Raw genomic sequence first — 13,284 nt, forward strand, 5'->3', positions numbered from 1 at the left:
TGGGGTGATCCTCTGGATGACTGCTGGCGTGGATGTCCTGCTGGAAGTCTCCGGGGTCCGGCGCTGGGTAACGATGCGGTTCCGGAAGGTGGACTGGACGCCAGTCGAGCTGCCGGAATGTTATAGCGCCCGGTTGCACTAGGACATGCTGACTGTAGGGGGAATGTGTCTTCACGTTGTGGCCTCCTAGCAGTCCGGCGGGTCTGTGTCTGTCAGCAGCTTGCTTCAGATGACGGTAGTAGAGGTGTTGCGGGCCGAGAAGAGTGGACCCGAAGCTGGAGTGAAGGAGGGGGCAGGGCGACGTGTTTCGAAGGTGAAACCTTTTTCAAGCCGGTGTGTAGCGCCCTACACACTGGCTTTCACCTTCGAAACGCGTCGCCGCCAGCCTAATCTGGTCCCATCGGACTTTCTGAGTGTCTCCAACACTCCATCTCCCCACGGACACCGTTCGAGCAAACCCGTCCTGGACACAGGGCTCCGCCCCCTCCTTCACTCCAGCTTCGGGTCCACTCTCCACGGCCCGCGCATTTTCAAGCCGGTGTGTAGGGCCCTACACACTGGCTTTCACCTTCGAAACGCGTCGCCGCCAGCCTAATCTGGTCCCATCGGACTTTCTGAGTGTCTCCAACACTCCATCTCCCCACGGACACCGTTCGAGCAAACCCGTCCTGGACACAGGGCTCCGCCCCCTCCTTCACTCCAGCTTCGGGTCCACTCTCCACGGCCCGCGCCGCAACACCTCTACTACCGACATCTGAAGCAAGCTGCTGACGGACACAGACCTGCCGGATTGCTAGGAGCCCACAACGTGAACCCACCTCTGCTCTTTCTGGACCCGTATCCCCCCCCTACACTCAGCATGTCCTAGTGCAACCGGGCGCTGTGACATCCCGGCAGCTCCACTGCCGTCCAGTCTACCTTCCGACAACGCATCGCTCCACAGCGCCGGACACCGGAGACTTCCAGCAGTCATCCAGAGGATCACCCCACGGCCCTCCATCCAGACACTACAGTGGCCGCACCGTCGTCGCTGAGGACCATTCTCCACTTGAGTTACAAAGTTCTCCCTTCCTTCGCTCACCACTCTTGCCTCACCTCGTTACTTTTGTGTCTCCATCTGCTCCACCTGGCTATACCACTACACCACCCTGCAAAAGAGGGGCTGCTACCGCTCCATCGTGTGCACCTCAGCCCGATTGTTAAAAGCGAACGCTCACCCAACCATAAGTGAGTACACCACTTGCGCTCTCACCCTGCTTCACCACATTTATTGCGCCCAGGTAGTGGCGCTTCCGTCTCAGGGGTGTGGAAATTTTTTTTAAAACTACTTGTCCAAGGGCTAAAGTGGGGGCCAAATCTACTTGTCCTTCACGACAATCTACTTGTCCTAATACAAAAAATTGTTTTAATCAAAACTAAGGATGCACCAATACCGGTTTTTCGGTATCTAGTACGAGTACCGATTTTTTTGCTTTCGGATCTCGCTGACACTGAATACTAATACCGGTGCTTCCGCTGACATAGAGCAGGCTTTCCTGGTAATCAGGAAACCGGGCAGCAGGTAATCACATCCCGCCCAGGTTCCTGATTGCCACGGAAGCCGGCTCCATGTTGTTTGGCCTGCTTGATTGCGATCGGCCTGGAAACCTGCTTCCCGGTCAATCAGGAAGCCGGGTGGCGAGTAATGACCTGATTGACCGGGAAACTGGCTCGATGCTGATTGGCCAGGAAGCCGGCTTTACAGCCAATCAGCAAGGAGCCAGCTTCCCGGGCCAATCGGAAAACCAGGAGGCGGGTCATTACTTGCCGCACGGCTTCCTGATTGCACGGGAAGCTGGTTCCATGTTCCCCTACAGCACTGCCAGTCAGAGGAAATTTTCATCTGGCCGTAAGTTCCAATATCGGGGAAGGCATCGGAGCATTTGGGTGAGTACGAGTACTTGCCCAAATACACTGTATCTGCACTGATACTAGTATCGGTGCACCCCTAATCAAAACATATTTTACTGTGCTAAATAGCGCTTCTCACTGCTCAGCGCAAAATGCATAGGGGAGGACTGCGCTGGACAGCAGTACGGGGGACAGATAGTACACCCATACTGGTGGAGGGGAGGGATTGTTCGCAGAAAGGTAAGTATAGCCAGAGGGGTGGCGGTTTGGGAGAGACAGGGCCAGATTTCATCAGGTAATTTTTATTTTTCTATATTAGCTGGGAAAATGAACTTACCCTTTAATGCACATTATGTGTGTGTAAGAGAATTCTGGCTACCACCATGGAATGGCAGCTGCAATCTCAAAGCACATGCAGAATGTCCTACGCATGCGTTTATTTGCATGCAGATGGCGGGGGCAGCAGGGTTTCATTTTTATTTTTTACTTTTTCAGCTGTTCTGTGTAGTTCCTGACAGCGGAGACAGGTGGCGCTGTGATTACAGCACCACGGTCTCAGAACACACAGCCCGTAGAGCAGACGTTTTTCGTCTGCTGTATGGCTGAGCCGTTGTGCCTTAGTTTTCGGGGTCCCCCGGGAGAGCGGGCGACCCCAAAAACTACGGCGGAAATTATACAGCAATGAATGCAGAATGGCACCGGCTATAGAGGACTACAAATCCCAGCAATAGTACATTATACAGCGCAATGCAGAATACCGCCAGCTATAGAGACGTAGAGCAGGCGTTTTTTGTCTGCTCTATGGGCTCTATGGCTGAGCCGTTGTGCCTTAGTTTTCGGGGTCCCCCGGGAGAGCGGGCGACCCCGAAAACTACGGCGGGGGGTGCGGGCAGAAACGATCGCCGCTGCTCAAATTAATACAAGTGGTCTGATCGGACCACTTGTATTAAACGAGCGGCGGCGGCTCCACAATGTACATTCAGCTCTGCTTGTCCGGAGTCGGGCTGAATGTACTTTAAAACTACTCGCCCGGCGCCCGAAACTGCCTGTCCCGGGCGTCGGGCGATAGGAATTCCACACCCCTGAGCTAAATAAATTGGCATTCCTACCGACATAGAAAACCAATTCATACATGGCCTTGTTATTGTACTTCTTAATCAGTCATTCAGATCATGGGATCATTTATTGCTATATATAGGTACTTATTGTTCACACATTCCAGGCATAAACCACATTATATTGAAAGATGTTTTTCCCCAAACACCTGTGTAGCATGAATGTTGTGCACATATGTTGACCGACACACATCAAGAGCTGTATACGAACAGACCGCACTATCCAGAGAATTCCAATACTTCAGACTTGATTGAAATTCACAGCAAATCCAGATTAACAATGTAGGTAACAGCAAATACCAGCACCACAAAACCCCCCAACTAGCAACAACCTCTCACATGTTTCACCTGTAGGCTTATTCATAGAGCCTCGTGACCTCTATAAATAAGCCTACGGGAGAAACATGTGAGAGGTTGCAGCTGGTTGGGGTTTTTTGCGGTGCTGGAATTCGCTGTTACATACATTGTTAATTTGGATGTGCTGTGAATTTCAATAAATTCTGGAGTATTGGAATTCTTTGGATGGTACGGTCTGTTCGTATACTACTAGATTCCAAGGTGGAGACGCACCTATTAGACCAGCACCTGGGGAGTCCTGATGGCGGCTAAGGAATTGGAGCAGTGAGATTTCTTTTGGCTCTACACATCACATTTGAATTCAATGGACACCCTTAAAATGCATGTTGCATGTAGTTTTATGAATTTCTATCACATGGTAACAGGTCTATTCACTTGCCAAACAAACAACAAACGTGTGTAAAATGTCCATTGGCACACAATTATTGTAAAACATTGACAATAAAAATATGTGATAATGCGCACACCTAGGCATCTGAACCACCTTAGCTACCTTGAGCTCAAAGGAGTTACAGTAATGGCTAAAAATATAGGCACCCCTGCATTTCTGTCAGATAATGCACCACTTCACGCAGAAAATTGCTGCAAGTACAAATGTTTAGGCATTCTCATGTTTATTTCTTTGTATTGGTATGACACAAAAAAGTTGAGAAGAAAAAGCCAAATCTGACACATTCCACAGACAACTCCAAAAATAGATTGGACAAAGTTATTGGCACCTTCTCATAATTGCATTCCAAGTTTGTGATGCTCCTGTAATTTGTAATTAAACTCACCTGTATCAAATAACAGGTGGTGACAATATAGAAATCACACAATGAGTCCAGATCTGAATCTCATAGAGCGCCTGTGGGGAGATCTCAAAACAGCAGTTGGGAAAAGGAATCCTTCCAATCTGAGAGACCTGGAGCAGTTGGCGAAAGAAGAGTGGTCCAAAATTCCTGTAGAGAGGTGTAAGAAAATCATTGATGGTTACAGGAAGCGATTGGTTTCAGTTATTTTTTTCCAAGGGCTGTGCCACCAAATATTAATTGGAGGGTGCCAATAATTGTGTCCAGTCCATTTTTGGAGTTTTGCATGGAATGTGTCAGATTTGGCTTTTTTTCCATAAGAATGCCTAAACATTTGTAATTGCAACCATTTTCTGCGTGAAGTGGTGCATTATGTGACAGAAATGCAGGGGTACCAATATTTTTGGCCATGACTGTATGACTAAACCGATCTTGTCCGCTAGACTGGAATTTGTTTGTACCATCTGCTCTGCACCCTGCCGTCGACAAATAGGATTTCTGACGCTAGTAAAAATGTACTCTTTTAACATTAAAGTGGCATTCCCCCCCTGCTACTTTAAGGACTTACCTTAAATGATGCCTCTTGATACGATCATCTTCTTTGCAGTCGTTTTCAGGAGTCCCTTCAGCCGGCCGCTGATCCAGCGCTTGTGACGCAGTAAGAGCAATAAGTCTAGGGCCATCAATCACTGATAACACTAAACTGATGAGCGGTAAAAGCTTTTAAAGCGTCGCCTATGGCCAATTTTGGGTATGGTAGTTTTCTGCAATTTCGCGGGTGCGCGCAATTTTAAAGCTTGACATGTTTGGTGTCTATTTACCCGACGTGACCTGATCTTTTATATTTTACCAAAAAACTGGTTAATAATAAATGTTTCCTAACATAATGTAAAAAAAAACTTTTTTTTTTCAAAATTTTCTGTAATTTTTCCTAATTATAATAAAAAATAAAAACCCCAGTGGTGATTACCCCCAAAATAAAGCCCTATCTGTCCCCAAAAAATGGTATAAAATTCATTTCAGTACAGCGTTGCATGACGGAATAAACGTCAGTCAAAGGACTGCAGCGCTGAACACTGAAAAATGGCCTGGCCAGGAAGGGGGTCTAAACACCTGGTCTTGAAGTGGTTAAACGAGCGGCAGCGGCTCCACAATGTACATTCAGCTCTGCTTGTCCGGAGCCGGGCTGAATGTACTTTAAAACTACTCGCCCGGCGGCCGAAACTGCATGTCCCGGGGGAGCTGTTCTGTGTAGTTCCTGACAGCGGAGACAGGTGGCGCTGTGATTACAGCACCACGGTCTCAGAACACACAGCCCGTAGAGCAGACGTTTTTCGTCTGCTGTATGGCTGAGCCGTTGTGCCTTAGTTTTCGGGGTCCCCCGGGAGACGTCTCCAATTTTTGTTTCCCTTTAGTAGTCTTCCCACCGCTTACCCCACCTCCGACGAGCGCCCTACACGGGGTAAAACTCTCAACTTTTCGTGAAAAATTGAATAGTTGTCACTACTATTATTTTGCACTCGATGAGCAGGGGCTGGGCTTACCCAAATATTAAATGATGGGTTTCAGATTCTGGCATGCATACGCGCTACACTTCCACTGCAAGGAAACTAAACGCATTGACTGGCCGTACGTTTTTTCAGTAGTTCTGAATTATAAAGCGGTAGTCTATTCTTTCCATTTATTAGAAATCATGGGAGCAAACACCATCACAGCAAGGATTAGTGCTGTAGTCAGTCTTCCAGAAGCAGGAGCTTTGACAAATTACTAAAATATTTCTGGTGTGAAGCTGACCCTTTAGCCATGTTTTTTGTTCCTTAAACGTCCGACCTAACATGAAATTCCTTTGCTCCTGTCCCAGAAACCTGCTGATCCAGACAAGATCTTCAGATTTACAAAGTGTAATTAAGGACAAACTGCAAATCTACCAGACCCCAACCCATATGAAATTCTATAACCTCGTTACAGAATTGCAGGGTAGCAGATCACAGCCATGTGCTGGGCATTTGGTAGTAAAAGTTGTTTGCTTAGACAACAAAGATTTGAGTCAATTATAATTGTCAATGTTTGGGTAATAAGCAGATATAACCAAGTGTTTTGAAATGACAGAAATTACTGCTGTTCAAAAAAAGTCTTCCATTTTGGAAGGAGGTTATTCTAAGTATTGAACACTTTGCAGGGACTCTGTATACAAGCCTGTGTGCAAAGGTAATCAATCGGCTCAATACACAGTGTTAAAGGAGACATATATTGGGAGAATATAATGTACTCTTCCCAGTACTTTGAGCCGGTGTGTGACACTGGCTCTACAGATCGAGTACTGAGTGATCACTCAGGTCAGTCTTCACCCTGCATAGAGTGGTCACTGTCCCCACTGGGAGTTACCCTTCCCCTCTCTGTTCCTGCAGCCCTTAGTGGAGGGACAGGATGGGGAGGGGGTGGACGCAACTGGCTCTGGCTCTAGAGATGCAGAATCGGGCAAGGGGGTGGATCCAGGACCTTTTCTGGCTGCAGCGTAGCTATATGCTGAGTTTGGGGTCACAGGAGTACATTAGTAGATGCACTTCTTTCACCCATAAGAGGACTTAGGCCAAAAAAAAGGTTTGACTTTAGTTCTCTTTAACACCAGCTTACAGCTTGGGTATACACGGTGAGAATTTTTCTGTTCGGCATGGGCGGAGGAATCTTGCTGCGGCTATTGTATGAATACCCAAACATTTGCTGCATCCGATTGGCTGTAGATGCTTTTTGGACCACAATTTTCTGCCTGGCTTGATTCTTAAAGTGAAGGATGTTGGGAGACAGCTGACAGACGGGACCACCCACTGAATGAGTACAAGGCATTCTGTGATTGGACAACAGGCATAAGTACATCACAATCTCCCTTTTGTTGAATCATAGAAAACCTTCTATTGTATGAAAATAATGTAAGATATTTTTAGGGCGGTGCTGCAGAGTAAGTGGCCGGCAGTTAACCCCCGTGTTCCTGCTCTGACCGTCCGTTTCACCAATGAGACGTAAGCGTTGACATCACCGTTGGAGACTGCATGTACACTATATTACCAAGAGTATTGGGACGGCTGCTTTTACACGCACATGAACTTTAATGGCATCCCAGTCTTAGTCCGCAGGGTTCAATATTGAGTTGGCCCACCCTTTGCAGCTATAACAGCTTCACTCTTCTGGGAAGGCGATCACAAGGTTTAGGAGTGTGTCTATGGGAATGTTTGACCCTTCTTCCAGAAGCGCATTTGTGAGGTCAGGTACTGTTGTTGGACGAGAAGGCCGGGCTCGCAGTCCCAGCTCCAATTCATCCCAAAGATGTTTTGTGGCTGAGTTGCTGTTGTTCCCAGTTGCTTCCACTTTGTTATAATCCCACTAACAGGTGACCGTGGAATATTTAGTAGCAAGGAAATTTCACGGAACCCCTGAATCCAATAATTTGGAGGGTTGTCCCAATACTTTTGGTAATATAGTGCAAGTAACATTTTTCAAGAAAGAAACCGCAGCCACACACCTCATCAAAGTTATTTTATTGGTGCCCAGCTAATGCCCCAGTAAAGTGTTAGCCCAAGCTTCAGTTTTTAAGGTGCACATATAGTTAATGCTCAGACAAAGCTGCTGATGGTTGTATGAGATGGAGTTGCCTGAGAGTCCAACCCAAAGCCCCTTTGGTTGAGTTAATATGACCAAATTTCAGCATTGGGCCATGTAACTAGCGCAAGCAAGGATTCAAGGTAGGTATGTCTTTTTCTTTTTTTTAACAACGGTAAAAATCAGCGCAGAATCACACAAGTAGGATTCTATTTCCTATATAATTTACTGTATAGGTGACTGGCACTCTGCAAATGTATGGGCTTGCAAGGAAGCCCAAGCTTTTTTGTTTATTTTGTCTTACTAAATCCACCAAGTAGGATTAGATTTTTCAGTATAGTTCTGTTTAAAAGGCGATTAACAGACCACTGGCACTTTGTAGATGAGAAGACTTGCAAACAACCCTACGCTTTTTTGATGGTGACATAGAAAATTGTACTGAATCTCTTAGCCAGAGTTTACATTGCAGGTGTCTGCTAGTTTGTGTTGAGGGATGTCTATGTAGAAAATGTTCAAACTATGTTCTGCGGCTTCTGGCTGAGTGTCGATTAGGACAACTGTTGATAGATGAGTGAGACTGGGTTAGACCAGCTGAAAAATAAATGATAGTCCTGTAATTTCATAGTATCCCCTTATCAAAGTGTAGTCTAAAGTCCTATCTGAAATCAACATAGATGAGGCAAATGACCAAATAAACTCAGCTAGAGTGAATAGTGGGACCGTGGCCAGGAGTTTACTAGATGAAGAAACCACTGTTTTAGCTCCAACACTGCGATTTTGGGGGTATAGATGTTTCTTTGGCCCTGGAGTACAGCCAGATAGCAATACCCAGCAGCCCCAGAGACATTAAACAGAGTCACAAAGCTCTTCTCTTGTTGCAGGCGTTGGATGAAGATGTCGCAACAAGCGGGAAACAAAACCAATGGCACAGCCGGCCAGTGTCTGACTGGAACACCCAGCAAGTGTGTCACTGGTTAATAGGAATGAATATGGAGCAATACATCACAGAGTTCACAGCAAAGAACATTGATGGACAGCAGTTAATGCTACTGGATAGTGACAGACTGAAGGTAAGGTCCAGAATTCTCTATCTGCACTAATCACCAATGAAAAGTTACCAAGGATGACGCTGCTTTATACAATATATAAAAGGGAAACATTATTTTGGACTGGTTTAATTTTAAAGCTGAAATCCCAGCAGATATAAAAGACACAATTGATTCCAGCTCTGTATTGATACATCATTTAATGTTTTTCATCCATACTGCCGCCTGTAGGAGGCTTGGACACAGACTGTAGGACAACTATTACTACCACCAGCATGCCTCCAGCTGTGCTGGTAAAAGCCTAACCTAGTTTGCTAGCATGTTCCTTAATTTTTCTCTTTAATCAGAATTCTCCTCTACATTGCTACTATCCCAACCTGGCTACTGGTCGTTCTCCTAAAAGAAAATGTTCATCTCTTTTGAGGCCTGTAAGTCCAAAGACTCTGTGGCTAGCTAGAACACATATATTTTACTGATAATCATCCTTCCAGGTCTCTGACTCTTCAGTCTTGCCCCAGCACCCCGAGTTTTTTCCAGAATGCTGCCCTCAGTGCCTTCTCATGACACATAGACCATCTTCTGTTGAGAAAACAGTCCACGTGGGTCCTATTGGAAATGGTCCTAATTTCTCCAAGATTCAGATGAATATTGTATTGGTGCTGGAAGTGTTGCAGAAGAGTCCTGTGTCGGTGGCTCACTCTTTTTCTCCAGTATCTTTTTTTTTTCTGCTAAAGTGAATCCAGTTTCTGAGCAGACCGACTTGTCTGCCCTTGAGGATCAGGTAGTTTTTTGCCTGATGAATCTGTCTTTCAGTTCTGCGGTTGGGGAAAACTTCTCTCCACACTTTCTGGGATCCTGTAATCTGAGAATTCTCATCTCCTCTTGTTCTATGTTCAGGAGTTCCAGAACAGGGTGGTTCCTCCATCGTAACCTACCTGGGTAAGTCTCTTGACACCTATACAGTACCAGCGTGCCTCCACCATCGAGGAGGAACAGGATATCTTTTTATAATGGGAAGTAGTTTGGATCCTTGCTTGGACAATCCTTTCCACTCTATTCTTTTCAAGTGCAGTTTTCTGGAGGACAGCTTTTCCTAGCTGGTTGCTTTTGTTTGTTTCACAGACTCATGTGGAAGGCCTTTCTGGGGATCTCCCCTGCTTTAGATTTACTCATACGAATGTGTATTTGCTGGCCTAATGACTCTTAACTGTTGCTTCACGGATTCTAATGCAACATTGGATCTCCAGAACATATCTAGTCCTGTGCCTTTTCAAAGCTGTAGGAGAGGCGGGATATTTCAGCAAGTTTCCCTTAGGAGAGAAAAACACCCCTGGGGTGAAGCCCTAACAGATGGATGGGATTTGAGCTTGGTTTTGAACTCTATAAGGTCTGCATTCCTCCTGGCTAATCTATGGTGAAATCTACCTTTTTATCCTCTACCTAACCTGTGTATGGGAAGTTCCCATGTACCCTTCCCCATTGTGGGATCAGGTCCCTCTACTAGAACATCTTTCTCAGGGTTTTCTGTCTGGTCCTAACTCTTGGAGGAACTAATTTTTCCTTGTTGCCCATGGTTCAGGCTGTGAGTCCTTCCTTGTATGAAAATTCTTTTTATTTCCACCCTTCTTGTTGGATCAGGGAGAGCAGCTTGCAAAGTTGTGGTCTATGGTTTGGTGTTTTCTTTCCCATGTCCAGACATTTCTCACTAGTTATGCATTTTCTTATTTTTCTGGTATTAAGCATTAGTGCTAAATTACTACTTGGTTTTGCTTTCTTATGTTCTCCTTATCAGGCCAGGGATGTGGCCTCATCTGGTGCCAAATTTGGGTGTTGGTTCTTCGATGCAGCACTTGAGTTGCAGGCAGTCCCTAGTTTTTCCTTTGTTCACATTGGGCCTTTTATTTTGTTTTGCTTATTCTGTTGCCTACCCCTTAGTTTTACTGTTTTTGTGCATCCCATAGGTGAAGACTTCCTGTGTCCTTCAATAGACGAGAAGGAAAAGAGGATTTTTGTACTCGTGTAAAATCCTTTTCTTGGAGTCTAATGAGGGACATCGCAGGATCCATCTGTGTGTGTTATGGTAGCAGTAGCCTCCCTGGCTTATACATAACAGTGATCTGGGTGGCTGTAAATAAAAAAAAAAAGTGTTTTCTAGCCAAAAACACAGACTTCAACATGTGCAAAAATGGTGCAACATGATAAATGGGGTCCCTGTAAAGAAAGGTTGATACTTACCTCCCATGTTGGTCTTTTCTTTACATTGATCCTCTTTTTTGGTCTTTTGCTTTACATTGATCCTCTTTTTTTGGTCTTTTCTTTTACATTGATCCCCTTTTTTCTAAGTGTTTGGGTTTTTGTTTTTTTTTCTAGCAAAAATACAACAAATCCTTTCTTCTACCTGTTAAGGGAAACCTTTCCTGAGAAATACTCTAAGGCAGCTATTGTGGACCTGATTCCCATAATTATAGTCGTCTGTCAAGCTGACAGTCTTTCAAGACTTTATTTTCTCACGCAGAACAAGTTTACGGTCCTTTGGCCTAGAAGTATGCACATTCAATCATTATCTGCAAAGTACTGGCCAATAGGTGCCCATAACAGGCATAAGGGCATTTCAGGAAGATCTGCATGACTAGCCTCCATGTTTCTTTTCGTAATGGTTTACTATTAATGGAAAGCCTGCTAGAATCCCAACCTAGTCCTTGCAAGCTGTGTGTCTGTGCCCATCCCTCATGCAGTTGGCAGTATGGCTCAGATTTGCTCACCCAGTCTTGCTGAAGATACACTGCGGTTACTGTATTTTGTTTTTAATAGAAACAAATGGTGCCTTGTGACCCGTTTTTGAGTAAAGCCTTCTTTATGCCTTTTTTCTCTTCTTTCACTATAGTTAGGCAATTAATTTGTCATGTGACTCTGTGAATTGGCAATATAAAAACCTAAGGAGCATCTTCACGGTGCTTTAAGTACCATCCTTTGTTAGTATTTTGCATGCTGTGTGTGTTGTTTATGTATAAGCCCCCCCAACCCTGTGGTAATGCAGACAGCCTAAAGTTAAATTGCACCATCTGCTGGTGAAATAACATATCTGTTGGTGTCTGTTGAAGGGAGATGATATGCTTGGTCAAGTTTAAGTCTTTGGAGCGAGATCACTATGAATGTGTGTGAGCTTTCACTTTTTGAACTGAGGAATTATCTCCCTATGTGTGAGCATTCTAACAAGGCATGCATGAAACTACATGTGACGCACTGTACATAAGCGGAGGAGGTCCTTTGCTCAAATCAAACTTGGGTTTTAACCCTATTTTCCAAGGCCATTTGTAAAGAGATTAAACCCCACAAATGTATAGCTGAACTCCCGAGTATTTCCAAAATGTCACCTTGTCACTCATTACTCCACCACCACCACTTAATGCTGCATTTGCAGTGCTCGTTTAGTCCGGGGCATAGGGAATAAGGTGAAACACTCCCCTTACAAGCTCCCTCCATCTGTGTCACAGGTCCCCCAAAACTGCTCCTCTCCACTGTCATCACGTACAATCCCGGAACAGTGGTAGGGAAAGATTATAAATGCTTTCTGTGACCAAATAGTATTTAGAATCTCACATTAAAAAAATCTGTCCTCAGACAAAATAGAGATTTCTTTTCTCTTCCTCTTCTGACACTTGCCACTGAGACGGGTGACAAGTGGGGGAGAAATGTAAACCGCAATACGATATTGAGGGGAGGTGCGGACTATATATTCTGACTATACTAGAATAATTGTCTTTTATTGCTGCCTGTGTCCCCACTGGTGGGGATTTCACCTTGCTTCCTATCCAGATGTCGGCAGAAATCTCCCAACTGGTGACAGATGGCAATAAACGTGATTACGATGGAGAAACAGGAATATGGAGTTCTGGATTCCCTGATGTAGATAAGATTTTGGTAGGCGGTTCTCTGGTGCACAGGAGCCTTGGCTGGTCACTTGGAACAATAGACCAAAAATAAAGCAATGAGAGTATCAAACTGGTAGTAGAGTCCAGATCTAGTTTGGATTTTTAACCAATACTGCAAATAAAACTAAAGCATTTTGGGGGTTCTGAGGGCCTCCTTCACCAGGGATTATAAATGCTGATTTCTCTCCCGTTCATTGAAGGACACAGGCAACAGATCGTAGATCCTGAATGGTAGGGTAATATCGCCACCTGCAGGAGAAGGACGCTAGGCACAAAACTAAAGACCAATTACAGCCTAGGGGCGGCCCCTGCCGGTGGCCAAACCCCCCACCTGCTGACAAGTCTCCAGTTTTTTGCCTAGCGTCAGGAGTAAGGAGCTAAAAAATTTTCTCTGAAGAATTTTTTTCCTTTCTTCCGTTTGACTGGATTTTCTTCTAGCAAGTGTCCCCAGGGCGACAGGCTGGATGACTGTAGATCCTTGTAGTCTCCCCTGGGTGACCGACGAGCGCATGCAGACTCTGCTACGGTGGGTCGGCTGCGTGGGGTGGTCCTTTGACCG

The 13,284-nt window shown here is 45.3% G+C and overlaps 1 protein-coding gene across 1 annotated transcript in view; it reads left to right on the forward strand.

The window, feature by feature from the left end:
* Positions 1-13,284, forward strand: part of LOC108800601 (neurabin-1-like) — an 85,053-nt gene that overhangs the window by 69,932 nt on the left and 1,837 nt on the right. The window contains exon 17 of the mRNA XM_018572584.1: positions 8,629-8,817. Coding sequence (XP_018428086.1) covers positions 8,629-8,817 — 189 coding nt within the window. The remainder of the gene's footprint in view (positions 1-8,628; positions 8,818-13,284) is intronic.

Source organism: Nanorana parkeri, unplaced genomic scaffold (assembly GCF_000935625.1).
Source record: "Nanorana parkeri isolate BGI_ZX_2015 unplaced genomic scaffold, ASM93562v1 scaffold44, whole genome shotgun sequence".
NCBI classification, from domain to species: domain Eukaryota; kingdom Metazoa; phylum Chordata; class Amphibia; order Anura; family Dicroglossidae; genus Nanorana; species Nanorana parkeri.